We start from the raw sequence: 27,348 nt of genomic DNA on the forward strand, positions 1-27,348 counted from the left end.
ACACACACAAATATTTTTATTTCTCCCAAGTTTCCTACTGACTCTTCAGCCCGCTAGATAAAGCTCCCCTTTATCCACAAAATTTCCCCTCTCTGCCACACCCACCCACCAACCCGAAAAACGCTCTATAGCTCTAATTTCCCTTTAAGAATATGGCCACTCGGAAATTGCACGCCTAAACCCGCCTCCCAGGTTTCCCTGTCACCATAGCAACGGGAGAAGGAAGGGGCGGGCTCCCTCAACCTACGTCCGGCCTGCCGCGTGCGCCAGCCGGTTTAATGCGGGGGCGCGGGCTTCTGGGGTTGAACAGGTTTTTCAGCTCCGGGTTGGACCCGGAGCCGGAGCCGGATTCAACGCTGATGGCCACGTCAACCTAAAGCTAAACCGCCCTCCCCACCCAGCTGCCGCCGCGCCCGCCGAGTTGCTGCGGGTGTTCCCAGGCCGCGTCCTTTCCGCCTTTCCCACAGTGCCCCGCGCCAGGCCCCGCCCCGGTTCGCCGTGGGGACCGGGGCGCGAGGAGCCGACTGGAACTGCAGCGCTCGTTGCTGCCGGTGCGGCTCGTCCTCCCCCATCCCGAGCGCGGCGGCCCGGCGGTCGGAGAGTGCGCGCTTTGTTCACGCGCGCACAGCTTGCGCTCGGCCGGGTGGGGTCCGCCGCCGGGAATTGAGGATGGGGGAGTAGCTGCAGGAGGCGACCCCGCTACACTGAGGTGGGCATGGGCCGGGGCCCGGGGCTCTGTAGGAGCCGGCGGCGGCCTGGGCCCTCCTGGAAGGGAGAGCGCAATGCCTGTGCACCTCAGTCTCCCCTCCCTTCCTCTTTGCCCCTGCGACGGGTTTTGTGTTCTCGCTCCCCATCTTTTTCTGATTATCTACATCATCACCCTTCTGACCTCGTCTCCTCACGTCTTGCTACAGTTTCTCTCACTTAAGCCGCACTCAGTCTCTTTTCACCCTAACCCGGCCGGAGACTTCACACACCAGCAGCACTTATTGGTCTCTTTCACGGGACTTCCCCAACTTTCCCCTCTCCCCGCATCCTATTCTGGGGTGATGGCAGCCAGAAATCCTTCATACTGCCTTTACCTGCAGCTTCCACCTGTCCCCGAAGCTTGGCGGAGATCAAGTCAACCACACCCACGCTGACTGAGAACGACCGCTAGCAACACCACTTGTCCCATAGTGGTGTTGGAGAATGTGTTCTCTATTTTCCTCTAGTTTTTTAGTCTGATACTTGTTACTCTCCATCACTATGCTTTACAAAGTTATGTTTTGGTTGCATGAAACAAGTTAGAAATGAGCCAAAGACCGTTCGCAGGTAAGGAGAAGATTTAGACATTTAGGATTAAATGAAGAAAGGAGAAACAATGCTAAGAAGGTTAGATTTTTCAAAGTGTTTTGGTATCTTTTGTGATCTGATGAAGTGGAGATTATTGACCTACACAGGTGAGCATGTTAAAATAACTGGTTCCTTCTCCTTTTTTGTTTCCTTTTCATTTTTATTTATCTTAGATGTAAACTGCGATAAAATTACTGTTAACTTGTAGTTATTATCCGACTATTTATATAAAGTAGTCCCTACTTACATGTAGTGTAAGGACCTTTTGAGAAAATTCGGAACAAACCGGCCATACTAAGTATGTTGTCTAACAGTGTAAGTTCACTGCCCTTGTTGGAAGAGGTGTATGAAAAATACTCTTTGAAAGGACTCCCTAGTCCTTCCAAAGGAAATTTTCTACAAGTGAAATCTGATTAAAATGAAAACGATGTAGCCTTACAGTGGTAAAGAAGTGGCCAAAAAGGAAGTGGTTTTACAAAAGAGCTGTGCTTAATTAAGCTAGATAGAAAAGGAAGGAAACGTTTTTTTCCCCAGACTTGTGTTCTGGTGCTGATCAGAGCAAATCATTGAATTTGTTTTCAAAGTGTTCTAGCTAACTACAACCGCACACTACCCTTTACACTTACCTCCTATCTTGAGTGGTTTCACAAATCTGGCTACCTGAATATGGAAGCAGTGAAGGGGCCCCCAAAGAATAGAGCCTGGGCACTCACCCTGATTTGCCATCAAATGGAGCTTGTATTACTGGCCATGTTATTTAACAGCGTTATTGCTGGGTTTTTTTGTTTGTTTGTTTTTTTCAATGTATTTTTAACTACCTTGTTTCCTCTCTTTAGATTGACATTTTGGGAGGAAATTTCATGATGCTTGATTCGCCCTGGGAGTAATGTGAACAGAAGTTCTCAAACCTGCATATTCTATCAGTTGGAACCAGCGTGTATCTTAATGTTCACTTAAATCAGAACTTGTGTAAGAAAAAGAATGGGAGTCTGGTTAAATAAAAATGACTACGTCAGAGACTTGAAAAGGGTCATTCTGTGTTTTCTAATAGTGTATATGGCCGTTTTAGTGGGCACAGATCAGGATTTTTACAGTTTACTTGGAGTATCCAAAACTGCAAGCAGTAGAGAAATAAGACAAGCTTTTAAGAAATTGGCGTTGAAGCTACATCCTGATAAAAACCCGGTAGGTAGTTTTCTCTTTAAATACATCTGATTCATGTATTTCAGTGAAGTTTTGATACGTAGTCAAATTTTAAGTGCTCAAAATGCTTAAAAACAATCACATGTCAAAAGTCACAATTTAGCTTCTGTACTAAAAAACAGAAGCAGCAAAATATTCTGGTTGAGAACAGTGTGAAAGAATATTGATATCAAAAATGCAATTCCCTGTTAATTTGAAAACTGAGTTGTACCAGTTCCATTACAGATGTTAATTCCAAAACCAACGATAATGTCTATGGGGTAGTTGAAGTAGTTTTCTTAGTAAAGTAAGTTAAGAACAAGTATTTTATAACTGTAATAGGAAAATTATTCCCTTAGAACTTGGAAGTTTCTTGCTAAAAAATGGCAGTAATAACTAATAATAACATGCTTCAACTTGTACTGTTTTCTCCATGCACAAATCCCACACCAGAGTCAGAAATTATTACAAATGAAAACTTAAGAGCAGCCAAATCCAGGTAATTCCAGGCATAAATATTTGATTATGTATTCAATTACATCATCTTTCAAAACTAATTTAGTTTTAATACTTATGGTATTTTTTATAATGTATCTAATTATTTTAATGAGATTTAACTCCTCAAGGATTTGAAAGGTATGGTTTATAATTTTCTGTTTTCTATATAAAATGCCTAAAAGAGGGTTATTTTATTTTGATTGCATAAAGTTCAGCAGTAGAATCAATATTTCACTAAAACTTGTTAGTTGGTTATCTTTCCCTGGAGATTTACCTTCTATTATATTTAGAATTTTTATTTTTTCATATTTTTCTTTAAAATTTCAGAAATATGATTTTTAAGTTTCCATATGAAAGATAGTAGACCTTTTACACCTAATTATTATTTAGATGAAAGCATTCTTCAAAAACCAGTTCTGTGAAAGAGTAACGAATGAGGAACATTTCCAATCCAGTTTTGAGTTTTACTCTGATACTAGTCTCATTTAATCATTTGATGGATTGGGGGACATTTCTGTTTGTTTGTTTTTGGTTAATATGTTGATTTTGCTTCAAATAGAAAAATTACCTACAAATTTCTTTGTAATTGTTTTGGGATAAAAAATAATATTTACAAAATTAAAGGTTTCAAGGTTTTATTAGTTTTTCTCAATTGCATTTCATGTAAGGAATGACTTACATTGTAGGGCCATATCTTTCAGCTTTTTGAGGCCTCAATTCTCATTTCTCTGTTCTTTTCTTATTCTTTTTTTTTTTTTTTGGAAGATTATAGTTCTTCAAAATACTTTCTAATTTCAATCCATAATAACCCATTTCATACTGTATTCTTCCTCCTTATTTTGCTGTCTGTTCTCCCAGAAATTTCAAGGTTAAATTAAAACTTCATAGCGGTTTTGGAGATACTTGATCACATATCTGAAACAACTATTATGTCTAATATTTTAATAGAATAACCCAAACGCACATAGTGATTTTTTAAAAATAAATAGAGCATATGAAGTACTCAAAGATGAAGATCTGCGGAAAAAGTATGACAAATATGGAGAAAAGGGACTTGCAGATAATCAAGAAGGTGGCCAATATGAAAGCTGGAATTATTATCGTTATGATTTTGGTAAGGTGATATGATACTCTGTGAAATTTTGTTTTTTATTTGAGTAAATTTAGAAAATTAATTTTGTTTCACCACTTAACATAGGCAGTTAATATGTGTCACCTTGACTGTTTAATGTAACATGGGAGCTGCGTTCAAAAGGAAAGTCAGGTGGTATGTAGATATTGTCTGCACAGATGTGAAGGTATTTTGGTTATGATCTTGTTAGATACTTTTAAAATAAGGATTGTAGTTTAATTAAAAAAAGAATATTTGCAGTAGATGTTAAATCCTAAAGCCTTTTGGTATTTTTAAAGCATCATATTTTCCAAGAAAATCTAAGTTTCCTTTAGAGGAAATCTAAGTTTCCTTTAAGTTTAATAGTGGTCAGTTCAGTAGAAATGCCATCCTTCTCTTGTGGAATCCTTATTAATAATAGGATTGACGTGTTGACAGGAATAAGAAATGAGGGAAGTGTGGAGGGAGGAAGCAAGTTAAAGAAATCAAGGGCAGGTAAAGTAAACACAGGTATCCAGCAAGGCTAGAGGGAGCATTTGCTTACCCGGTATTTCTCTTCGTTATTGATTAGCCTCAAATGCACACTAAGAACTGAGGTATGCTTTTATATTAGACTACATAAAATATTTTAAATTCATATCTGGAGTATTTGTTTCTCAAGACTGCCTTTTTTTTTTCCTTCAAAATAGTATTTTCTAATATATCACTGCAGCTCAATAGTATATATCTGATATCAGTAGTCTACATTTCCTGGGCTAAAATCTGGCCAGCCACCTGTTTTTGTAAGGTTTTAATTAATCATAGAATTATGAGAATATGATAATTAGAATAAAATTATGCTCATTTATTTGCATATTATCTGTGGCTTCTTTCACTTCAGGGGCAAAATTGAATAGTTGTGACAGAAACCATGTGTCCCACAAGGCCTGTTTAACTGGCCTCTGCAGAATAAGTTTACTGACACCTGGTTTATATCCATCACTAGTATTATTTTGGTATCTTATATAGAAACAAATTTTCTCACACTGGTTTTAATTACGATAAGTAATATTTATATTAACTAAGTTGGTCTTTGTCTCTATAAACATTCTAATAAGACTTTTAACAGTAGGAAATACTTTAGTGATACTATTTATTTAAAAAAAAAAACATAATCAGAAAAGGAAGTGACGTCTCTAGTTAACAGTAAGGTATCAGTGTCAATTTCCTAGATTTTGTTAAAACTACATAAGTCATCATTAGGGGAAGCTGAGTGAAGGGAACATGGAAGTCTGTGCTATTTTTACTACTTCCTGGTAGTCTATAATTATTGCAAAATAAAAAATTAAAAAATAATATAGAAATTTTCTGTGGAGATGAAATTATGGGTATTGGGAACCCCCAAACATAGCTGCAACAGTCCATATCAGGAAACTAATTTTTTGTTTTTTATCATTCTTTAGATGCATTACCAGTGGTATATTTACTCTTGGTCTTTCTGTTTATTGCACTTTCTTCAACTTTGACATTTAGTATAGTAATCTGATTTTTGGTGTTTAAAACAAGACCTAAGTAATCTGTTTTTATGTGGTAATTTATTTTTATGATAAACTGTTAATTTTATAATGTTTACTTTTAAATTAGGTATTTATGATGATGATCCTGAAATCATAACATTGGATAGAAGAGAGTTTGGTAAGTTTGTGGGCATATGATTTTCTAAAACTGGTCCAAGACCAGTCTCTTACCTAAAACTCTTGAGGACAGACATATTTGAAATGTAGAAAATTTTTTGATTGTGGTATTGTTTGAATGTGTTTGAATATGGTATTGTTAACTTTTTAAATATAATAGTTTTACTAGCAAAAATAGGTTTATTCAGGAATAGCAGAAAATTATAATTCAGGACACACAAGCTATGGCAAAACCAAAGGCCAGTCTAGCAAATAAAAGTAATGTTCTTTTATGGAGGAGGAGGAGGAGAAAGTAGTTAGAGGGGTTGTTTTGAATGAAAGTCCATTAGAAAAGCAGGAATTCAAAGTGACGACAGTTTCTCATTAGCTGATTTGCAGGGGTAGTCAATTTCTTATAAAAATTCAGTGTACATCTTTTCCTGTTCTGACCTATAATTGATCATTTTTTCCTTTGATAATTCTTCTGTTAGGGTCTGCAGTTGATAGTTTTTCCTGTAATTGACGTTGAGTCATGTGATTTCCACCTTTTCACTTTCCCAGTCCACTTTAGTGAGGTTTTCCTGAATTAATTTTTACATTTCCCCCTTTTGATCAAGATCTATTTCTGAAAGTATACCTAATCAAGAGTCAGTTATTTCATATTTAATGGTTTTGTTCCTCAATGCCAAGAAGGATCTTTCAGGAAGGTACATAGCAGTTAGAAACCACTTATGGCCTCATTTCATTAATGAGGAAGGCGAGGAAAGAGAACTCTCCTGCACTTCTCATGTATAGTTCATATTTATAAAGATCGTAAACATTGGAGATCATTTCTTTATTGGGTACATGATTGTTACAAAAGATTGGCAGACAACAAAATACAAAACTTAAGATATATGCAAAACAAGAAGTAACAAAATTCTTGGTTCTAAACCAAGACCCGAGATCTGAAAGTAGCTAACTAAAAATATTTATTGGCATTTACTCCAACTTCAGGGAGAAAAGTTCTCCCTGCAAAGTTATGGATGCCTTCTGGAAGTCCCCACTTAAAGTGGCCATGAAAGCAAAACGGTGAATACTGCAAAAGCACACTGAATTAACCAAGTGCATTTGGGAGGATACTGTGCAAGTATAAACATGAAGTAATAGCTAATGAACTTCTTGCAAAAAATAACAGAACCTGAAAAAAAAAATAGCAAAACCTGAAAAATGTATTAAAACAGTATTGTTATCTCAAAAGAACTGTTTGGAAACAAATGTTACCTAATAATACAGCCTGTAAGGTTGCAAATTGAGAGGCCATGAATTTAGATAAGAGTTTTAGAGTCAGATAATAAATCAAATGAAAGAAAGACTTGTGGATTCCAAAGCTTCTAATCCTTCAGAAAAAGCAGCTAAAGAATTAATGTGATCACAGAATCATGAGGGTGTTTCTGAAAGGCCATAATCAGAAGAAGAGATTTTCCCCTTTTTGCAGAGGTTTGGGAAGTGCAGGCAGTCTTCCCTTCTCTCTCACATACAAAGAGAAAAAAGGGAAGTTGGGTGTCCAAAAGCGAGGGACTTCATCAGGTTTTATTTTGTTTTTTTTAAGTCCTAAAAGCTGTGCTTGGTGTTTCCAAATAATAGAGTCAGGTTTGTCTTTTTTTTTTTTTTTGGTAAAGCATATAGAGGTTGAGCTATAAGAGAGAAGTTTGGAATCCAGTTTCAACATTGGCTAGTCAGTCCAAGAAAACGTTGTAATTAAATATTAGTTTTCTATTTGAGGGAAGTCAGGATGCAATGAAGCCTCCCAGAATCCAAATGTAGCCCTTATTCTGAAATCAGGTTTTGTTCCCTGGTTTTGTTTGTCTACACCCTAAGTGTAGAACCTGAGTTTGAGCAAACTGCATTTTTTCTTTGGAGACTTTATGTCCATGTCCAAAAGTTTTAAGGGGTAGGTATTGTCTTCCTGTGAAGAGGTTTGAGAAGGGCAGCAGAGAAGCAAATGTAACAAAGTAGAACCTGAGAAAACTATGTCATCCAAATCAGCTTTTAAGGTTTGGAAAAAATGAGAAGGACTCTCTGTGACACCTTAGAGCATTATTGTTCAGGTATATTTCTGTTCTTCCAGAATACAAACAAAAATAAATTGGCTAGCCTTACCAACTGGAATACTAAAAGTGTACTATATAGATAGTAGTGAAACATTTGCTCGTGTGGGAATAGATATCTGTAGCCTATGGGGGTTAGGAACAACAGGGTGCCAAGTGATAAAAATGTTATTTATTGCTTGGAGGTCCTGAACAAACCTCCTTTCTTGGCCATTTAGTTTTCTCATAGGTAAAATAAGGATGTCATGGGCACTAGTGCAGGGAATAATGAGACCCTGAGCCTTGTAATCTTCTGTGTGGGCTGGATGCCTTGAAGGACTTCTTTAAGGTATTCATTAATTCTGGGGAGGGGGTTGAGGGATCTGTTTGAATCTTGATGGGAGATGCACTGTAGATTCTGCCAGTATCAGTGGAAGATCTTGCACATAAAGAGGATGGTAGCCGATCCAATAGGAACAAATGATCATTGTCCCCAGGCTCCGCTGTGGTACCATCAGATCTAATAAAAGATGTTGAAGGGTCGTTTAACTTACCTGGTTGGGTATTTTAATTACCAGTGTCAAATTGTAAAATTATTTCCCCCTTTTGGGAGAAAGGAATTCTGGCATAATATTTTCTAAGAAATCTCAGCCTGATAACTGAATGGGGTGGCAGAACTAAGGAGAAAAAAGTGTGTACTCCTTAAAGGGCCTAGACAAAAGGTGATAGGATGATAGATAGGAACCTGCAGAGGTTGATTCAAGACCCCCACTGTTTGAACTGTTTCAGTATGCTGAAGCAGGTCTATTTCATAGCAGTGAGATGGAGCTTCCAGACTGTAGCTCTGGTGTCAAGGACAGAGAGAAATGCATTCCCAATCTGGAGAGTCATTTCCCCAACCTGATTAAGTGGGAAGATTGGGAAGACCACTTGTAGTTCCTTGGAGTCCCATCATTGGGAATTAGGAGGACATTGGAAAGGCTGGCTAGAGGGCTGAAGATGTCTGAAGCATTTAAGAGGGTAACAATCTTTTTTCCAATGTCCTGGCTCTTTGTAGTAATAGAAAGTAGGAGATTTTTGGTTTTGCTTAGGGGCTTTCATTTGCTGGAGTTGAAAATTAAGAATTTTAGCAGTCTTTCAGGTAATTTGTCTAGGGTGCAAGCAGGCTGGTTTGCCAAATTAAATCTAGAGTGGACATAGTTTCACATTCATCTTGGTTCTTTTAATTAAAAGAGAAAGACCCCAGTTCAGCCTGCTAATAAACATAAATGCTACCTGTGTGGATTCAACATCTACAGCAAGATCAGAATTTTCTTTAAGGACAGTTTGAATGATTGTAATAGTCATGAATAGATTCATCAGGCTTTTGTGCAAGCCTAAATTTAGTTCCAATCAACAGGCCTAGGAAAGGCCACTGTTATTTCTCCGTGGAGGTTTCCAGCCAAGTGTTCTAATGTCTTGCCAAAAGTTAGGGATCTGTTTGTGTGATTGAATCCCTTTCAGGATGTTTCCACTGGGCTAGTTTCTCCACTCCTTGGCCTGGCCCAGTTCATCTACAAGCATGTAGACTAACTGATATATATCTGAGAAACCAGGTTGGTAAGTTTGAATAACTGCTAAAATCTTCAGCAAATCTATGGGGGTCCTCAGTCACTTTAGGAAACTCTTTAACTATGGCTTGTGAATTCAGCCTTAGTCCAGGGAACAGAAGAAATTTGGGGGTTATTTGGATCCTCAGAAGTCTCTAATGGGGCAGATTTTAAAAGGTTTAGGAGAGGAGAGAGCTGGGAGAGATTCTGAGGAAGAGGAGTTCAGTGAGAGAATTTGAATGAGGAAACCAAGGGTATAGAAGAGGTGAGGCATGAGGGAGGATGATGGCAATGGAGTTGGGCCTGAGCAGGAGGGGGGCTGCCAGGAGTCTTGAGACCAGATGGGTTGGGGAAGGGAGGCCTTGGAACCCTTTTGTCTTTTTTTTAGTTGTTTGCCTCAGTTAGTGTAGAAATTATATTTTATAGAGGCAATTTTAGGTTCCTGATAACGTTTGGATGCTTCCAAATGCCAATCCATGTAGACATCTCATTCAGTTTTGACAGTTGTAGAGCCATGTCTATCCAATTTAGTTTTGAGAAAAGTTGGTTTAAGGAAATCAAAAGTTCACTGTAATGGCCATTGAAGTTCTAAATTATGTTTAGTTAAGTGGGTCCATTTAGTTAGAAATAGGCATGAGGAAGGACCGTAGTTTTAAACATAAAACCGGCTGGGGTCCTAGAAGTGGAGGTGCCCTAGAAAAACATTTTGATGACTGGGATCCCATTTCTTAGAGGTTTTTTTTCTAAGGCAAAAAGAAAAATTCCAATAGACACAGCCTGATTCCATAAGGAATCAGACTGAAGACCAGCACAGTTTCAACAGGAACAGTCCAGTTCCAGAAAAGAGGTGACCGAAGGCTAGCACTTTCCCAACAAAAACAGTTTCTATAGAAATGGTGTGTCACAAAAAGGAGTTGAGCCAAAGGTCGACACAGTTCCAACAGGAGCGGTCTGGTTCTAAAAAAGGAGTTGGACCAAAGGCCAAACAAGTACTCTTAAGGACAAAGCCTTGAAACAAATCCTGAATAAAGCTTGGAGAGCTTAGAACACAGAGAACAGAACTTGAAATCCAGGAAAAAAGTTAACCTCAAACTCCAGGTTTGTAAGGAAGCAGTATGCTCAGTTGGCTCTGTGGATACCTGCACTTGTTTGCTCACCAGTCTCCTGGTTGTTGGGGGTCCTGTCTGGATCCCATGGCTGATCACCAAGTAATATTAATGTAACATTAAAATAGTTGTTTTACTAGCAAAAGAATGGGTTTATTGAGGAATAGCAGAGAACTGCATTTTGGGATATGCAAGCTAGGGCGAGATTGTAGGCAAGGTCCAATAAACAGGAGAAGAACATTATTTTATGGAGAAGGAGGAAGTTGGGAGGGGTTCTGAATGAAAATCCATTGGAGGAAAGCAAGAGTTCAGGGTAATGACAGTTTCTCGCGGGCTGATATGTAGAAATAGTCAATTTCTTATAGGAAATTCAAATACATCTTTTCTTGTTGAGGCCTATAATTGATGATTCTTTTCTGTTGATGATGATTCTGTTGGGGTCTGTAATTGACAATTCTTCCTGTAATTGATGCTGAGAGGTATGGCTCCTCATTCTAGTCTCTGACTCCAGTGAAGTTACCCTTTAATAATTTTCACAGTATAGGGGCACCTGGGTGGCTTAGTCAGTTAAGCGTCCCACTTCGATTCAGGTCATGATCTCGCAGTTTGTGGATTCTGAGCTGACAGCTGAGCCTGCCTCAGATCCTGTGTCTCCCTGTCTCTCTGCCTGTCCCCTACTCGCACTCTGTCTCAGAAATGAATACATGTTAAAACAGATTTTTAATTTTTTTAAATAATAATTTTCACAGAATACACCATGTATCAAATAATGTTCTTTGCAGAATGTGGGGCAGTATACTTTTTTAAGACAGTGTTTTAATTTATTTGAGAGAGAGAGAGAGAGAGAGACATGCGCATGCAGAGAAGGAGCAGAGAGAGAGAGAGAGAGGGAGAGAGAGAATCTCAAGCAGGCCACTTGCTGTCAGCACAGAGCCTGACACAGGGCTCCATATCAGAAACGTGAGATCATGACCTGAGCCGAGATAAACCGACTCAGCCACCTAGGCATTCCTAAAACATTATAATTTCTGCCAAGAAATGCATAAGTATGTATACTAAAAAAAAAAAAGTAAAAGTAATACATAGCCCCAGATCAGGTCAGGACAGGTTTGGAAGCCCGGGGAGCTTGCTGCGAACTTGCAAACTTCCAGTTTGGGAGCTTTTGGATTGCAGAGTTAGGGGTAACTTTGTGGTTATTTTGGAAGCAGATTTCTTTTGACTTTGATTTATGTGAAAATGGATACAAAAATACAGTTCTATTGCAGTTTTCCATTGCATTTTAGAAAATTTTAAATACTGGATTAGTCTTATACTTTTCAAAGTTTGTACAAGTATAATGAAATAGGTTTACTCTTTTCTATTTTGATCAGTATATTTTATTTCAAATTTCAGTTGTTTTGTTTTATAATCTCTAATTTAGAAATGAAAAATAGCACCTAGCTGCAATAAATGTATGTGTATGTTTCTCACATACATCATTATAAAAATACATATTATAGTTACTTGATTTTGAACAGTTTCTTCTGACCAAGAATTTTATTCTTATTTTTTACATCCTGTCTATAAGCTCCAGCCTACACAGAGCTATCTAGTACATCACTTTGTCCATAGACTCAACACATGAACGCTTGAACAAGTTCTGAGTGGAATGAATAGAAAACGTACCTTCCATCCAAAGGAGATTGAAGAAACTTTGATTATTTTAGATTGTTGGTAGACAGAACTGATAGTATGAGCTGCGTGTAGTTGTAGGAACCTATAGCCTTCCTGTATGGTTATTATTATCAGTCATCTGTTAGTCTGCCAGTGAGTGTTTTGTGGACCAATGGGGCAGAAAACTGGATTTGGAGATATAGTTGGAGGCACTGAACAGAACTTGCAAGCTAACGAGCCCACCCAGGAAGGGGAGACTTCCCTGATGTACACTGTATATGGGTTCAAACTTTTTTCAGTGTGTCACTATGGAACAGTTAACTGCTAATATTTCATATAGAACCCCAAGGAGTAGCTAAAAATACAGCCACAAAACCTTAGAGGTAGGTTTTCAAAAGCAATAAATAATACTGATAGGTTCAGTGTGTAGTTGTTGCCATTGCATCTCATGTCTGATACTACTTTGTGTGTTACTGGGGTGAGACTAGCTGGTCCTGAGTGAAGTTTTAGTTGAAGAAGCTGAGGTGAGGTGGCAAGAGAGTAGTATCAATTTGTACTTGTATAAATACCACATTAGCCTTCTTGGTTGTGGGTCTCTTTCTATTACCAGTCATTTCTATTCGTTTGGGTTACTCAGGCTTGTCTTTTGTATAACTAATCACACGTATAATTACAAAGATATTTTAAAGTTATGTATGTTCTGTCTCTTGAGAGGAGTTACGCTATCTTCTAGGGTGAGGTCACTAACAATCTCAGATCAGCTTTATCCAAGCAGGGACTGTGATTGAAAAGCTGAGCTTTTTGGACTTTGAGAGGACTGGTCACTTTCCAGTTCATCGTTATTCACAGGACCCTTTCTTCTATGTGTCCACTCCCATTTTTGTCCCTCTAGCCTCCTGAATGTATTGAAAACTCTGCTCAGTATCTTGCCTATCAACTACCTTTTCTAACATTGGCTCTGTGATTTCCACCTCCTCCCATACTTTGGCCCCCTAATTCTTTACTACATTGGTAATTCTCTGATGCTTTCAACAGAAATCTTTTATATTTTGTCCAATTTTGCAGTTGTATTGGGAGAGTCAGTCCAAATTACATAGTTCACTTTTATCAGGAGTGAACTCCAGAATGCTTAACTATAGTACAGAAGAGAAAATGTGTTTAATAAACTTACTTTGAAAGCTTTAAAAATGTTCTTCTTCCCCTTGAACATGGTGCATATTATCTTTTTATATGTCACAGAAGAATATGATATCTGTCATGATAAGCAGGTTCTAGACAGTATCTGCAGGAGCAGAGGACATCTTGCACTTATACTAGTCATTCTGAGTAGTGCCTACACAGTATAGGCATCCTTTGGAAGAAATGCTTCAAGAAATGACAGAGGAGCTCACGGCGCCTCTGCCTCTTTTTTCCTTTTTCTTCTTTTTTTACATCCCCATCATTTCCTAATAAAGAGAAATCTAGGATTTTGTTCAATTAGAGTTTGTCAGAAAACTTTTCTTTGGAGAGTAGTTAGTGTTATTTTCAGGGTCTTCTTATCATGAACCAGACATACTTACGCTAGTTAACACAAGGTATAAGGGCATCTAGCAAAACTTTCCATTCAGTGTGTTGGAAATGATGCAAAGCACAGCCCATAAAGGGTGAATTTCTGAATATTCTGGGCCTTGTTTGCTAGAGTAGGTGCAATAACTGGATCCTTAGTTAGGTTTTGAAGAATCTCAGGAATGTGGGCTATACTGGATTGCTTCTCATCGATGTAGGCTTTTTTTTTTTTTTTTTGGGGGGGAACCCTTTTCCTTGGACCAAGAATGAGGAAATTCTAGCATTGGAAACAATTACACAAACTTCCTTTAACTAATATACTACATTTTCTACCTTTTTTCCATAATATATCAGGGAGTGAATTATTCCTCAGTCAATAAAATGAATCAATGAAAAATTAAATATCCTCTAAAAGGCTTCATTCTGAGGGACAAAAATTGTGGCAAAGTTTTTTTTTTAAAGTGTAGTGTCATAGAGCTGTTGTTGTTTCAAAAGAGTGCTGTCTGCCAGCAGGCCCTGTGCTGCCTCTTTCTGAGTTGTCACAACAAAGTCCTGTCAACTAATATGTGGTCATATTAGAATGTTTTGTAGGTAAGTAGAAGAGAATGATATTAAAATACTGCTATAATTAGTGAGCAAAAGTTCCTATTCCAGGCAATTAATATTTATCATATTTAATCCTCACAACAGTCCTCGATATTACTAGTTTTATTTTCAGAAATTACAAACTGCATTTCAGGAAGAAAACATATGCTTAAGTTCAGCTAATAGGTATTTGTGGTATATTTTATTTTAATTATCTATGTTGATTGTTTATCCTTGAGGTGCTCCTTTGTGATGGAGAATTATACATCCCACTCGGTAGAACTCAGGCGTGACTATATGACTTGCTTTAGCTGATGAAATGTGAACAGACGTGATGGATGTCACTTCTGGCCAGAAGTTTTTGTTTGTTTGTTTGTTTTAATTTTTTTTAACATTTATTTTTGAGACAGAGAGAGACAGAGCATGAACGGGGGAGAGTCAGAGAGAGGGAGACACAGAATCTGAAACAGGCTCCAGGCTCTGAGCTGTCAGCACAGAGCTCGACGCGGGGCTCGAACTCACAGACCGCGAGATCATGACCCGAGCCGAAGTCGGCCGCTTAACCGACTGAGCCACCCAGGTGCCCCCTGGGCAGAAGCTTTAAAAGCTAGCATATGTTCACCATTTTGCTCTGTCGTGAGAAATAAGAATGTTCAAAATAGAGCCTTCTCCCTGCCAGGGGTCAGCGGTGAAATGATTTGGAAGAGCGTTGCAGCCAACTTAGTATAAGATTGTGATAGATGGTAGAATAAACCTTTATTGTCAGCCCATGACATAATTGGAATCATCTGTTTTCTGTAGCTTAACCTTTCCTGACTGACACAGTACAAGACAAGACATGCGCTCAAATTCATGTCAAAGCCCATGCTTGTGCTACTCTTTTTTTTTTTTTTTAAGGGAAATAAACCTATTAGCCTAAGAGTTATTCATCAATGTTTTCTTATTGACCTATACCCTATACTTTAGTTTTCTCTTTGTAATTTATGCTTTTCACTCTTAGATCTATCTCTGTTATCTCTTCTCTTTGTGACCTCATCCTATTTTGACATTTTTCTGGGCCACAAAGTTATTAGCTGTGTCACGTTTTAAAATATACTTGTTTTATTCTATGTTGCTGGGTTTTTGGAAAAACATCCCATTGAGCTTTAATAACATGGCATTAAGAATATTTTTTTTTTTTTAATTTTTTTTTTTTCAACGTTTATTTATTTTTGGGACAGAGAGAGACAGAGCATGAACGGGGGAGGGGCAGAGAGAGAAGGAGACACAGAATCGGAAACAGGCTCCAGGCTCTGAGCCATCAGCCCAGAGCCCGACGCGGGGCTCGAACTCACAGACTGCGAGATCGTGACCTGGCTGAAGTCGGACGCTTAACCGACTGCGCCACCCAGGCGCCCCAAGAATATTTTTAATCTTAGTCAACAAGAGTGGGAACCGAGCAAACATGATAGAAGTGCTCTATGAAAACGAAGTACCAAATAGACATTTTTTCCCTCTGAACAAGGTTTTGTGTCAAATGCCATTCAGATTTGTTATATGTCATATTTTTATTGAAGACTTATAACAGTCCTATTTTGTCTAATCATTACTTTATCTTTTCATATATAAATACCCACCTCATCAGTTATTTATAGCTAATGAAATAATCCCATTTCTGTTAAAGTTTGCACTAAGTGTATTTAAATTTCACCTAAATTATTACCAGTTGGGGGCCTAAGTCAGGGTGGCAATTATTTCAACCACTTAGAGTGGTCTGTTGGTCATACTTTCTAAACATTGCCATGGAACAACTTATCCTAAATTACACACTTTACCTGTAATATACAGATTAACTTTTTTTTTCCATAGGTCCATGTGTCTTAAAATTGAAGGTAAACATTGAATCTTGTGCGTTTCTATCTAACCTAAATTAGTTATGCATATTTAAAATAGTATGTTTGAGGGGTGCCTGGGTGGCTCAGTCACTTAGGCATCTGACTTTGGCTCATGTCATAATCTTGCGGTCTCTGAGTTCAAGCCCTGCATGGGGCTCTGCTGACAACTCAGAGCCTGGAGCCTGCTTTGGATTCTGTGTCTCCCTCTCTCTCTGCCGCTCCTGCACTCACATTCTGTGTCTCTCTCAAAAATAAATAGTAAAATAATAATAAATAAAATGGTATGTTTATTTTGGTATCTTACTATAATTACATAATTTATGAAACTTACTTAAAATTACTAATAACTGATTTTGATAATGGAATTATACAGAAACACTTATACCAAAAGCAAATTGTCTTTGCCTTTTTACCTTGAATGTTAGAGTGCATCCTTACAGGATTAAAAAAGTTTTTGTTTATTTTTTGAGTATAGTTGACACAGAGTGTTACATTAGTTTCAGGTATACAACAAAGTGATTCAACAACTCTGTATGATGCTGCTCTCACCACAAGTGTAGCTACCATCTGTCACTGTGTAACTCTATTACAACACTGTTGACTATATTCTCTACAACTATCTTTTATTCCTGTGACTTATTCCATAACTGGGAGCCTGTATCTCCCACTTCCCTTCACCCATTTTGCCCTTTGCTCACACCTTCCTTCCCACTGGAAACCGTCTGTTTGTACTTATATGTCTGATTCTGCTGTTTGTTTATTCATTTGTTTTGTTTTTTAGATTTCACATAAAAGTGAAATCCTATGGTGTTTGTTTTTCTGATTTATTACAGTTAGCGTAATGCCCTCTAGGTTCATCCATATTGTCATAAATGGCAGGATCTCCTTTTTAATGTTTATTTTTGAGAGAGAGACAAAGTAAGCAGGGGAGGGGCGGAGAGAGAGGGAGACACAGAATCCAAAGCAGGCTCCAGGCTCTGAGCCATCAGCACAGAGCCCAATGTGGGTCTTGAACTCACGGACTGCAAGATCACGACCTGAGCCGAAGTAGGATGCTTGACTGAGCCACTCAGGCACCCCCATGTACACCACATTTTTAAATCCATTAATCTGTCAATGGATACTTGGGCTGCTTCCACATCTTGGCTGTTACAAATAATGCTGCAATAACCAAAAAGATACATGTTATCTTTCAAATAAGTGTGTTTGTTTTCTTTAGGTAAATACCCAGTAGTGAAATTACCAGATCATATGGTACTTCTGTTTTTAATTTTTTGAGGATCCCCTCTGCACCAATTTACATTCTCATCAACAGTCCACCAGTGTTCCTTTTCCCCATGTCCTTACCAACATTTGTTATTTTTTGTCTTCTTGATTCTAGCTGTTCTGACAGGTGTAAAGTGATATCTTATAATGGTTTTGATTTGCTTTTCTCTGATGATTAGTGATTTTCATATGGCTAATGGCCATCTGTCTGTCTTCTTTGGAAAAACATCTGTTCAGATTCTCTGCACATTTTTAATCAGATTGTGTGCTTTTTTGGTGTTGAGTTGGATAAGCTTTTTATATATTGTAGATATTAATCCCTTATCAGATATATCATTTGTGAATATCTCCTCCCATTCTGGAGGTTGCTTCTTTTGTTGATGGTTTCTTTGCTATGCAAAAGCTTTTTATTCAGATGTAATCCCAGTAGTTTATTTTTGCTTTTGTTTCCTTGGCTTTAGGAGACATATGTAGAACAGTGTTGCTACAGCCAGTGTCCAAAGAAATTACTGCCTGTGTTCTCTAAGAGTTTGCATCGGTCATTTTATAGATTATAATGCATAATGTGTTGTTGGCTGGATATCATGTGGTATTCAGATCCATTAGCTTAACAAATACATATTTGTTTTAAATTGTTAAAAACCTTGATCTAATACTTTTTAATAATACAGTTTTCCAAGGTAAATGACTTAAGGGCAAAGTTTAAATTTAATCCCCACAGTCCTACTATATTGTGTAGTTCTCGTCTTTCATCCCCTCAGAATTTGAAGTAGCTGTTGGAATTGACTGACACAGGTATTTAAGCTATGCTGCAGATAGTAGATGAACTTCAGTCCCCATCTCTCACTGTTTCTCTTCTTCATCTCTCTCATCCACACAAACTCCTGGATGAGGTTTGGCTGCTGATGCCTTGTGCCACCTCTTTTCACAGTTTCACGGTGACAAGTGTCCTGAAGCTCAGGGTCACTCTTTATTCAAGTATGTGCTTAAAAGTTTTTTTTTTAAGGTATTGTCAGTTTGATAGCTGATATACAGCTGACCCTTGAATAATGAGGAGGTTGGGGGAACTGAGCCCCCTGCCTCTGCAGTTGAAAATCCAAATAAAACTTTTGACTCTCCCAAAACTTATTAATAGATTTCTGTTGATAGAAACCTTACCAATAACATAACAGTTAACATATATTTTTCATATATGTTATGTATTATATATTTATAGTAAATGAGAATAAATTATTAAAATCATAAGAGCAAATACATTTACAGTACTATACTGTATCAGAAAAATACACATATAAGTGGACTACACAGTTCAGATCCATGTTGGTCAGGGGTCAACTGTAGTCTGTTCTCTTTTTATAGAAAAACTTGTATAGAAAATGACAAAGGCAGTATGAAAGATATAGGCCTGCCTTTTTCATTCTGATCTTAACAAAACTTTAAAGTATGTAGAAACCTTTAATAAATAATTCTAAGTTGTTTTGGTTTTTTATACTTTAGATGCTGCTGTTAATTCTGGAGAACTGTGGTTTGTGAACTTTTACTCCCCAGGATGTTCACACTGCCATGATTTAGCTCCCACAGTATGTATTTTTTACATCCTGATTATTAAAGTTTTATTACTTCTAATCTGTTGAGTGCTTTTTTAATGTATGAGGATTTTTTTCTATTAATAGTAATGATAACTATCAATTATCAAATACTGCATACTTGTATGATTTTAAAATACTAATAATACATAATAAATAAATAAATAAATAAATAAATAAATAAATAAATAAATAAAAATACTCTCCTTTAAAAATGTATAGCTTGGAGAGTGTTCAAGCAAAGACAGATTATCTTATCAGAGAAATACTTGTTCATTTTTTCTCATAGTGGAGAGACTTTGCTAAAGAAGTAGATGGATTACTTCGAATCGGTGCTGTTAACTGTGGCGATGATAGAATGCTTTGCCGAATGAAAGGAGTCAACAGTTATCCCAGCCTCTTCATTTTTAGGTCTGGAATGGTAAGGGGTAAAGTTGGCATTTTTTTCATTTGGAACCTTAATGATAAAAATACTAGTGAAAAACCAGTATGTCGTTTTGTAGAATGTTTTGGTTTTTAAATCCTATTTTAGGTGCCATCTACCTAGGCTCTAGTCATAGTAAACATTTTGGATTATGTTATGAATACATTCACTGCCATTACTTTGACCTTTTTTACTTCAAAATTAAATGTTTGCCATCAGTTTCTGTCTTAACACAATTTAACCATTATAAATGTTGTACTCTTGAGAGAGAGTGCTTATTGTATATAAAATAATATACAGGGGCGCCTGGGTGGCTCAGTCGGTTAAGCGTCTGACTTCGGCTCAGGTCACGATCTCGCGGTGTGTGAGTTCGAGCCCCGCGTCGGGCTCTGTGCTGACAGCTCAGAGCCTGGAGCCTGTTTCAGATTCTGTGTCTCCCTCTCTCTCTGACCCTCCCCTGTTCATGCTCTGTCTCTCTCTGTCTCAAAAATAAATAAATGTTAAAAAAAAAAATAATTAAAAAAAAAAATAATAATATACAATTAAAAGTATTCAGTAATACTTTCAGTGAATTTTTAAAAGAAATAGTAAAAGATGCTTCTCTTTTTACAAAAAAAAAAATAATAGGCCGCAGTGAAATATCATGGTGACAGATCAAAGGAAAGTTTGGTGAATTTTGCCATGCAGCATGTTAGAAGCACAGTGACAGAATTATGGACAGGTAATTTTATTTTCTTCATTTGTTTTATTTTCAAGGATACTTTGAAAATGGTATTTTAAGTTTTCTCCAGTAACAGGGTTAACATTTTGGTCATATTGAAATTTTAACGTATCTTTTCCATGTTTTTTAGAAGGGAATTTTGTTATTCTGACCTCTGCTAAATAATTGGCATTTAACAAATGAATCTTATTTGTACAGAACAAACAGTTAAGATGTGGGAAATGAATATGATGTGATGTGAGGTGAAACAACTTTCATAGTAGAACTGAATGTTTAGTTAACGAAGTGTTTTATTGTTCTCATAAGTGTACTGCATCAGGCCATCATTTCCTGCCCATCCAGTGTAATTTTAAAGTTTAAAAACTCTTACTTCTAATCTTAGACTTCTGACTTATCAAGTGACTTTAGGTGGATTATTTAACTACTCTGTGCTACCCATGAAATGGTAGTATTCACATCTATCTAGTAAGGTGTTTATGTCATTCATTAAATACAAGTTACGTCTTGGAAACCGTGTTAAATGTTAGGGCTGCAGTAATAAAATATATAATCCCTGCTTCAAGGGCCTCATTATTTTAGCAAGTAAAGCGTGAGTAAAACCATTAAAATGCAATGTAGTAACTACTATGATAGAGGCAATCTTAGAGAAACATGAAGAACATAAAAGAACTCAGATGTGGAAAAGAGGAAGGGTTAGAAAAGACTTCTTAAAATGAAGTCAGACCCAACCTGTCATGAAAATGAAACCTTTAAAGATCACTGTGAACTTGGTAAACTGGCAGTGCTTCATCATGAATCTGACAAAAAGATGGGCAGTGAGTGGAGTGGCCTGGGGGGAGACATGGCTAGCTGAATGGGCAGACAAAGCTCAGACCACAGGGGCCTTGGTTGCCAGTTTTAGTTTCTTTCTTAATGAAATGATGAATTTAGATTTTATGTGATGACAACAATGGAGAGTTAGTGTAGGAATTTGACATGCTTCAAGAGGATTTTTATGAATTCCGGAATTCAAAAAATAGGTAATTTGCTTTATTTTCTTTTAAGGAAATTTTGTTAACTCCATAGAAACTGCTTTTGCTGCTGGTGTTGGCTGGCTGATCACTTTTTGTTCCAAAGGAGGAGGTAATTTTATTTGTTACTTTGTTATGTTGAAGAAATCATAACACTTAATTTTTAGGTGGCAATATTTTTTTCTTCAGTTTTATTGAGATATAATTGCCTTATAACATTGTGTAACTTACGGGTATACAACCTGTTGATATACTACGTATATTGCAAAATGATTACCACCATAGCATTAGCTAACATCTCCAACCTGTCACATAAGGACAATTTCTGTTTCATGTTAAGAACATTTAAAATCTACTTTCTTAGCAATTTTTGAGTGTATAATATAGTAGTATTAGTTATAATCATGATGCTCTACATCACGTTCCCAGAACTTGTTAATCTTATAACAGGAAGCTTGTACCCTTTGACTAGGTGTCAGTCTTAAGTATGCTACGATAATTGATTATTCAGTACTTCAAACTATAATATATATCTGAGCATAATTTTTTATTTAATGAATATCTACCTTTTTTTGTTATTTTACACTTGTTATAAAATTATTAATTTGTTAAAGTTTCATTTATAACTTTGTTTGGTGGACAAGTTTTCCAGCTTAATTACACTCATTATAATTATACCTTCAGATAGCCACAGATGTGTTTGGCAGTTTGCAAAAATGATTAGTCATTGGGACGCCTGGGTGGCTCAGTTGATTAACCTTCCATCTTCGGCTCAGCTCATGATCTTGTAGTTCATGAATTCAAGCCCCACATCGGGGCCCTGTTCTGACAGTGTGGAGCCTGCTTTGGGTCCTCTGTCTCCCTTTCTGTCTGCCCCTCCCCCACTTGTAGTTGTTGACAGATGTAACCCTCCCCAAATAATAATTTTTTGGTATTATGGACTTTTCTTCATACTTAACATATAAAAAACGTATATATGTTTGCCTTATAAAATTATATATTTGAAGATGATAACTTTCCATTTCTAGGAACCTTTCCACCAGTAAATTAACTTGAAAATTCAGTACCCCATGTACCAAACCACAAACTCCATTCAAACAATGAGATTGGCCCAGTGTTACAAAATTCATTAACATGTTTTTATACGTTTAATCCTAACATGGGTCTTTAACCCAAACTTTACCTATCAGCTTTATACTGTTCTGTTGCAAATGAATTGCCTTGCAGCTAAAATGAATCACTCACCCTATCCTGTAAGACCCATGTTAGGAAGGTATTGCCTTCAAGCAAAAATAACCCTTAGTCTAACAGTGAGGGATTTTGTTCCATTTTGGCCTAATGCACAAATTTCTGTTCATTCCACATATTAAGAAAACTTAAACTTTCTGATATTCTTTTACTTTTCATCCCAGGTAAATTGATTTTACATGTCTTTATAGGCTCTGTGGTGCTACAGTTTCCTTCTAAATCTGTCTCATTGTATCCCAATATTCATATTTTAAGAGCTTCCGTGAAAATGAAGACAAAGTTATTTTTTTTTTTTTTTCAACGTTTATTTATTTTTGGGACAGAGAGAGACAGAGCATAAACGGGGGAGGGGCAGAGAGAGAGGGAAACACAGAATCGGAAACAGGCTCCAGGCTCTGAGCCATCAGCCCAGAGCCCGACGCGGGGCTCAAACTCCCGGACCGCGAGATCGTGACCTGGCTGAAGTCGGACGCTTAACCGACTGCGCCACCCAGGCGCCCCAAGACAAAGTTATTTTAAGATTGTATAATATTTTAGGAAGGAAAGCTTCTATATTCGTTCTGTGAGATTAGCATTATCCTGATACCAAAACCAAAAGACCCTACAGAAGAAGAGAACTACAGGCCAATCTCTCTGATAAACATAGATGCAAAAATCTTCAACAAAATATTAGCAAATCGAGTCCAACAGTACACTAAAAAAAAAAAACATTCACCATGATCAAGTGGGATTTATTCCTGGGATGCAAGAGTGGTTCAACATTAGCAAATCAATCAGTGTGATACATTACATCAGCAAGAGAAAAGATAAAGATATGATCATTTCAGTAGGTACATAAAAAGCATTTCACAAAGTACAACATCCATTCATGATAAAAACTCTCAACAAAGTAGGTTTAGAAGGAACATACCTTAACATAATAAAGGTCATATACAAAAAACCTACAGCTAACATTACACTCAATGATGACAAACTAAGAGCTTTTCCTCTAAGATCAGGGACAAGACAAGGATGTCCCCTCACCACTTTTATTCAACATACTAGTAGAAGTCATAGCCACAGCAGTCAGACAAGAAAAAGAGATGAAAGGCATCCACATCGGTAAGAAAGAAGTAAAACTTTCAGTTTGCAGATGATGTGATACTATATATAGAAAACCCTAAAGACTCCACCAAAAAACTATTAGAACTGATCAATAAATTCAGTAAGTCACAGGATACAAAATTAGTATACAGAAATCTGTTGCATTTTTATACACTAATAATGAAGCCACAGAAAGAGAAATTAAGAATTTAGAATTGCACCAAAAAAAAAAAAAATAACCTAAGAATAATCTCAACTAAGGAGGAGGGAACTAAGTTTAGTTCCCTCAACTAAGGGAAGACCTGTACTCTGAAAACTATAAAACACTGATGAAAGAAACTGAAGATGATACAAGCAAATGGAAAGATATTCCATGCACATGGATTATAAGAACAAATGTTGTTAAAATCTCCTATGCTATCCAAATCAATCTGCAAATTTAATGCAATCCCTCTCAAAATACCAACAGCATTTTTCACAGAAGTAGAACACATAATCCTAAAGTTTGTATGGAACCACAAAAGACCCCAAATAGCCAAAGCAATATTGAAAAAGAACAAAACTGGAGGTATCACAATCCCAGATTTCAGGCTATACTGCAAAGCTGTAATAATCAGAACAATGTAGTATTGGCACCAAAAAAGACACATAGGTCAATGGAACAGAATAGAGAACCCAGAAATAAACCCATGCTTATATGCTCAGTCTGTGACAAAGGAGGCAAGAATATACACGGGAAAAAGACAGTCCCTTCAACAAACAGTGTTGAGAAAACCACTTTAGTACACCATGATAAACACTAATTGTTTAATCCCTATATTGTACACCTGAAATTAACACTGTGTGTTAACTACTGTAATTAAAATTAAATAAATAAAAGACTTATATTTTAAAGGTTCTTTATATTAGTTTTTATCATATAGATTTGTGACATTTTAGTTCCCCAAAATCATGAGATCTCTTTGATAAAGGGGATTGTTGATAGGAGCAGATTTGAGAGTAAGATCCAAAAGCAATTCTCTTTAACTAGAAACCTTGGGAAATTAACAGGAGAGAATGGAAAAATGTGTGAGAGTGCGTATTGCACGTGTGTGCTTGTGTGTGTGTATATGCACATGTGTAGTATGAAACTTAGTAAATGTGTCATTCTTACCATTGGAGTCCAGTCAGTTGCCTTAGAATCAACATGGTAGTTTGTGGAAGGAAAGTCAAAAGGAAGTATAGACTTAATAAAGCTAAAATTATGTCATAGTTTTTTTTTTCCTCCCTAGATTGTTTAACTTCACAGACACGACTCAGGCTCAGTGGCATGTTGGTAAGCATCAGCTATTTTGCAAAACTATATGGCCATGTTAAGAAAGACATTTAAAAATTGATTCCAAATATTTCTTTGTAGTTTCTTGAACATTTAACTCCCTTATTTATAAATTTTGTTTTTTGATAAGTGTATTCATAGCTATAAAACTTCTTTTCCTAACTAGAATTTTGGTGCTTTTATTCACTTCAAATATTCTGTAATTTAGTTATGAATTCTTCTTTAAACAAAGGAGTTTATATTTAGTGTTCGTATCATCTCCAAATTGTATTTTGTACTGTTATGTTTTGTTATTTTGTTGCATATTTAGCTCTCATCATGCTATGGTTGAGGACATAATATGTGTGTTGTTGATACTGTAACACTACTGAAGTTCCCTTTGCTGCCTGGGAGTTTGTCAGGAAATTTGTGAAAGATCTCTGTGCGCTCAATATGTTTTCTGTGTATATTAGGTATAATTTTTTTATCTATTAGACCAACTTTATTAATCCTGTTACTCCAATCTGCATCATTTATATTCCAAGTAAACTTTTTTGAAAGTTTTAAATTTAAAGTACAAAAGTTGGGGCTTTCTGAATAAAGGTAAATCCCTCGAACTTTCACTTTTACTTACACGCGACCTATTTTTTGTTGCTTTCCATTGTAGGATGGTCTTGTTAACATAGGATGGATGGACTGTGCCACCCAGGACAACCTTTGTAAAAGTTTGGATATTACGACAAGTACTACTGCCTATTTTCCTCCTGGCGCCACATTAAATAACAAAGAGAAAAGCAGTGTTTTGGTATGAATTACTTTAATTTCTTTACATATAGGTGAGCACACACATTCAAACATAATACACCATTTTGTAAACAAGGAAACGAGTCCATTTATAATGTTATTTAGAACAAATATTTAACTTTTGGGATTCTGTTTAATGGTAAATCTACTTATAAGGATTATTTTTTACAATGGTATCAACCATTAAAATTTACAGCCCAAAAGTGTGGAAAACATTCTTAGGTTGTATGAATTTTCATTGGTTTTCATCTAAGTGTGTATTTTCTAATGTTAAAATATAGATCATTTGTAGGTTTGGCTCTGAGTCAGTATCTGTTTTTTTTAAAGCACCCTGTTAGATTTTCTGGTATACACTTAGTATGGAGATCACCAGTATGGTTCACCTCCCTAATTTTATGAATGAGGAGACCAAGGTTCAAGCTAGTTATCAAGAAGCTGAGATAAATAATGGGATATTGGATAGATCCCTAAAGAACCTCAAAAGAAAATAATAAAAGACAAACTTTCATAAGTTTATGTCTCTGTATTTTAATTCTGCTTTTTTGATGTTGACAAAAATAACATATTCATTACTGAAATTCATTAATGGGTATAGAAATGTATACAGGCTGGGCACCTGGCTGGCTCAGTCAGTGGAGCATGTGACTCTTGATCTCAGGGCTGTGACTTCAAGCCCTACGTTGCATGTAGAAATTACTTAAAAATAGTATCTTTAAAAAAAAAAATGTATAAAGACAGATGGAAAATTCACTAAAACCAAATCACCCACAGACCAGCACCATCAAATCTTGATAAATACTCTTCCAGATCTCTACTTACATATACCTGAATTATGACTTCATGCTGACAACTCTCCAGTTTTATCTGTGGCCCAGACCTCTGGCCTCCACTCCAGATATATATATATCCTACTGCCTGAATTATTCCACATCTCCCCTGGGATATGAATTGATGTCTCAAACTTAGATGGCTATAACTATACTCCTAGTATTCTCCCATAAATCTGCTCTACCCACAGTTTTCCCAATCTCAGTTGATAAAAACCCCATCCAGTATCATTCAGGCCAAATACTTTGGAGTCCTTCTCAATTCTTATTTTTCTCATATTCTGTAACCTATGTCAGGAGAATCTGTGGCTCTTTAAAATCTTTCTAAAATCCACTCCCACTGCTATTAGAGCATTTATCACCTTATAATATACACTAATATCTTACCTTTTTATTTTTAATTTTACTCCCACGGTACATTTTTAAATTTGGATGTTTTTCTGTTATATGTCATATCCCTAGAAGATTATCTGGCATGTAAGTGGACAATATATATAATGCCTATGCTATGTGCTAGAGATATATATACATATCAACAATCCCTAAGTAGCAATCCATTGACTAAATGTGACCTACTTAATCAGTGCTCTCTTGATATTTAAGTTACCTACTGTTTCATGATTATAAGCAGTGTTGTAATGAACAATGTTTGTTCATCTTTGTGCACTTCTTCAATTACCTATTTAGATGAAATAGCCATGGCAATTTTAATTTTGTTTTGCCAGATTTCCCCTACAGAAAATTTCTGTTTATACTGTGCCACAGTGTATGAGCATGCCTCTTCCCTTAACATAGGCTCTTGCCGTCAGTACCACAGTCTCATGTTTTAGTGAGATCTTTCTGCTTTTTGATATAAAACTGCAAGCTCAGATGCAACCCTAGGAGA

At 36.7% G+C, this 27,348-nt stretch overlaps 1 protein-coding gene across 1 annotated transcript in view; it reads left to right on the forward strand.

Moving 5' to 3' along the window:
- The first annotated feature begins 279 nt into the window (after positions 1-279).
- DNAJC10 (DnaJ heat shock protein family (Hsp40) member C10) overlaps positions 280-27,348 on the forward strand; it is a 53,501-nt gene continuing 26,432 nt past the window's right edge. The window contains exons 1-10 of the mRNA XM_030325057.1: positions 280-709; positions 2,172-2,520; positions 3,964-4,129; positions 5,750-5,800; positions 18,963-19,045; positions 19,341-19,472; positions 20,103-20,196; positions 21,241-21,318; positions 24,809-24,852; positions 25,499-25,636. Of these exons, the coding sequence (XP_030180917.1) occupies positions 2,317-2,520; positions 3,964-4,129; positions 5,750-5,800; positions 18,963-19,045; positions 19,341-19,472; positions 20,103-20,196; positions 21,241-21,318; positions 24,809-24,852; positions 25,499-25,636 (990 nt within the window). The 5' untranslated portion in view covers positions 280-709; positions 2,172-2,316. The remainder of the gene's footprint in view (positions 710-2,171; positions 2,521-3,963; positions 4,130-5,749; positions 5,801-18,962; positions 19,046-19,340; positions 19,473-20,102; positions 20,197-21,240; positions 21,319-24,808; positions 24,853-25,498; positions 25,637-27,348) is intronic.

The sequence above is a fragment of the Lynx canadensis genome, chromosome C1, assembly GCF_007474595.2.
Source record: "Lynx canadensis isolate LIC74 chromosome C1, mLynCan4.pri.v2, whole genome shotgun sequence".
Classification (NCBI taxonomy): domain Eukaryota; kingdom Metazoa; phylum Chordata; class Mammalia; order Carnivora; family Felidae; genus Lynx; species Lynx canadensis.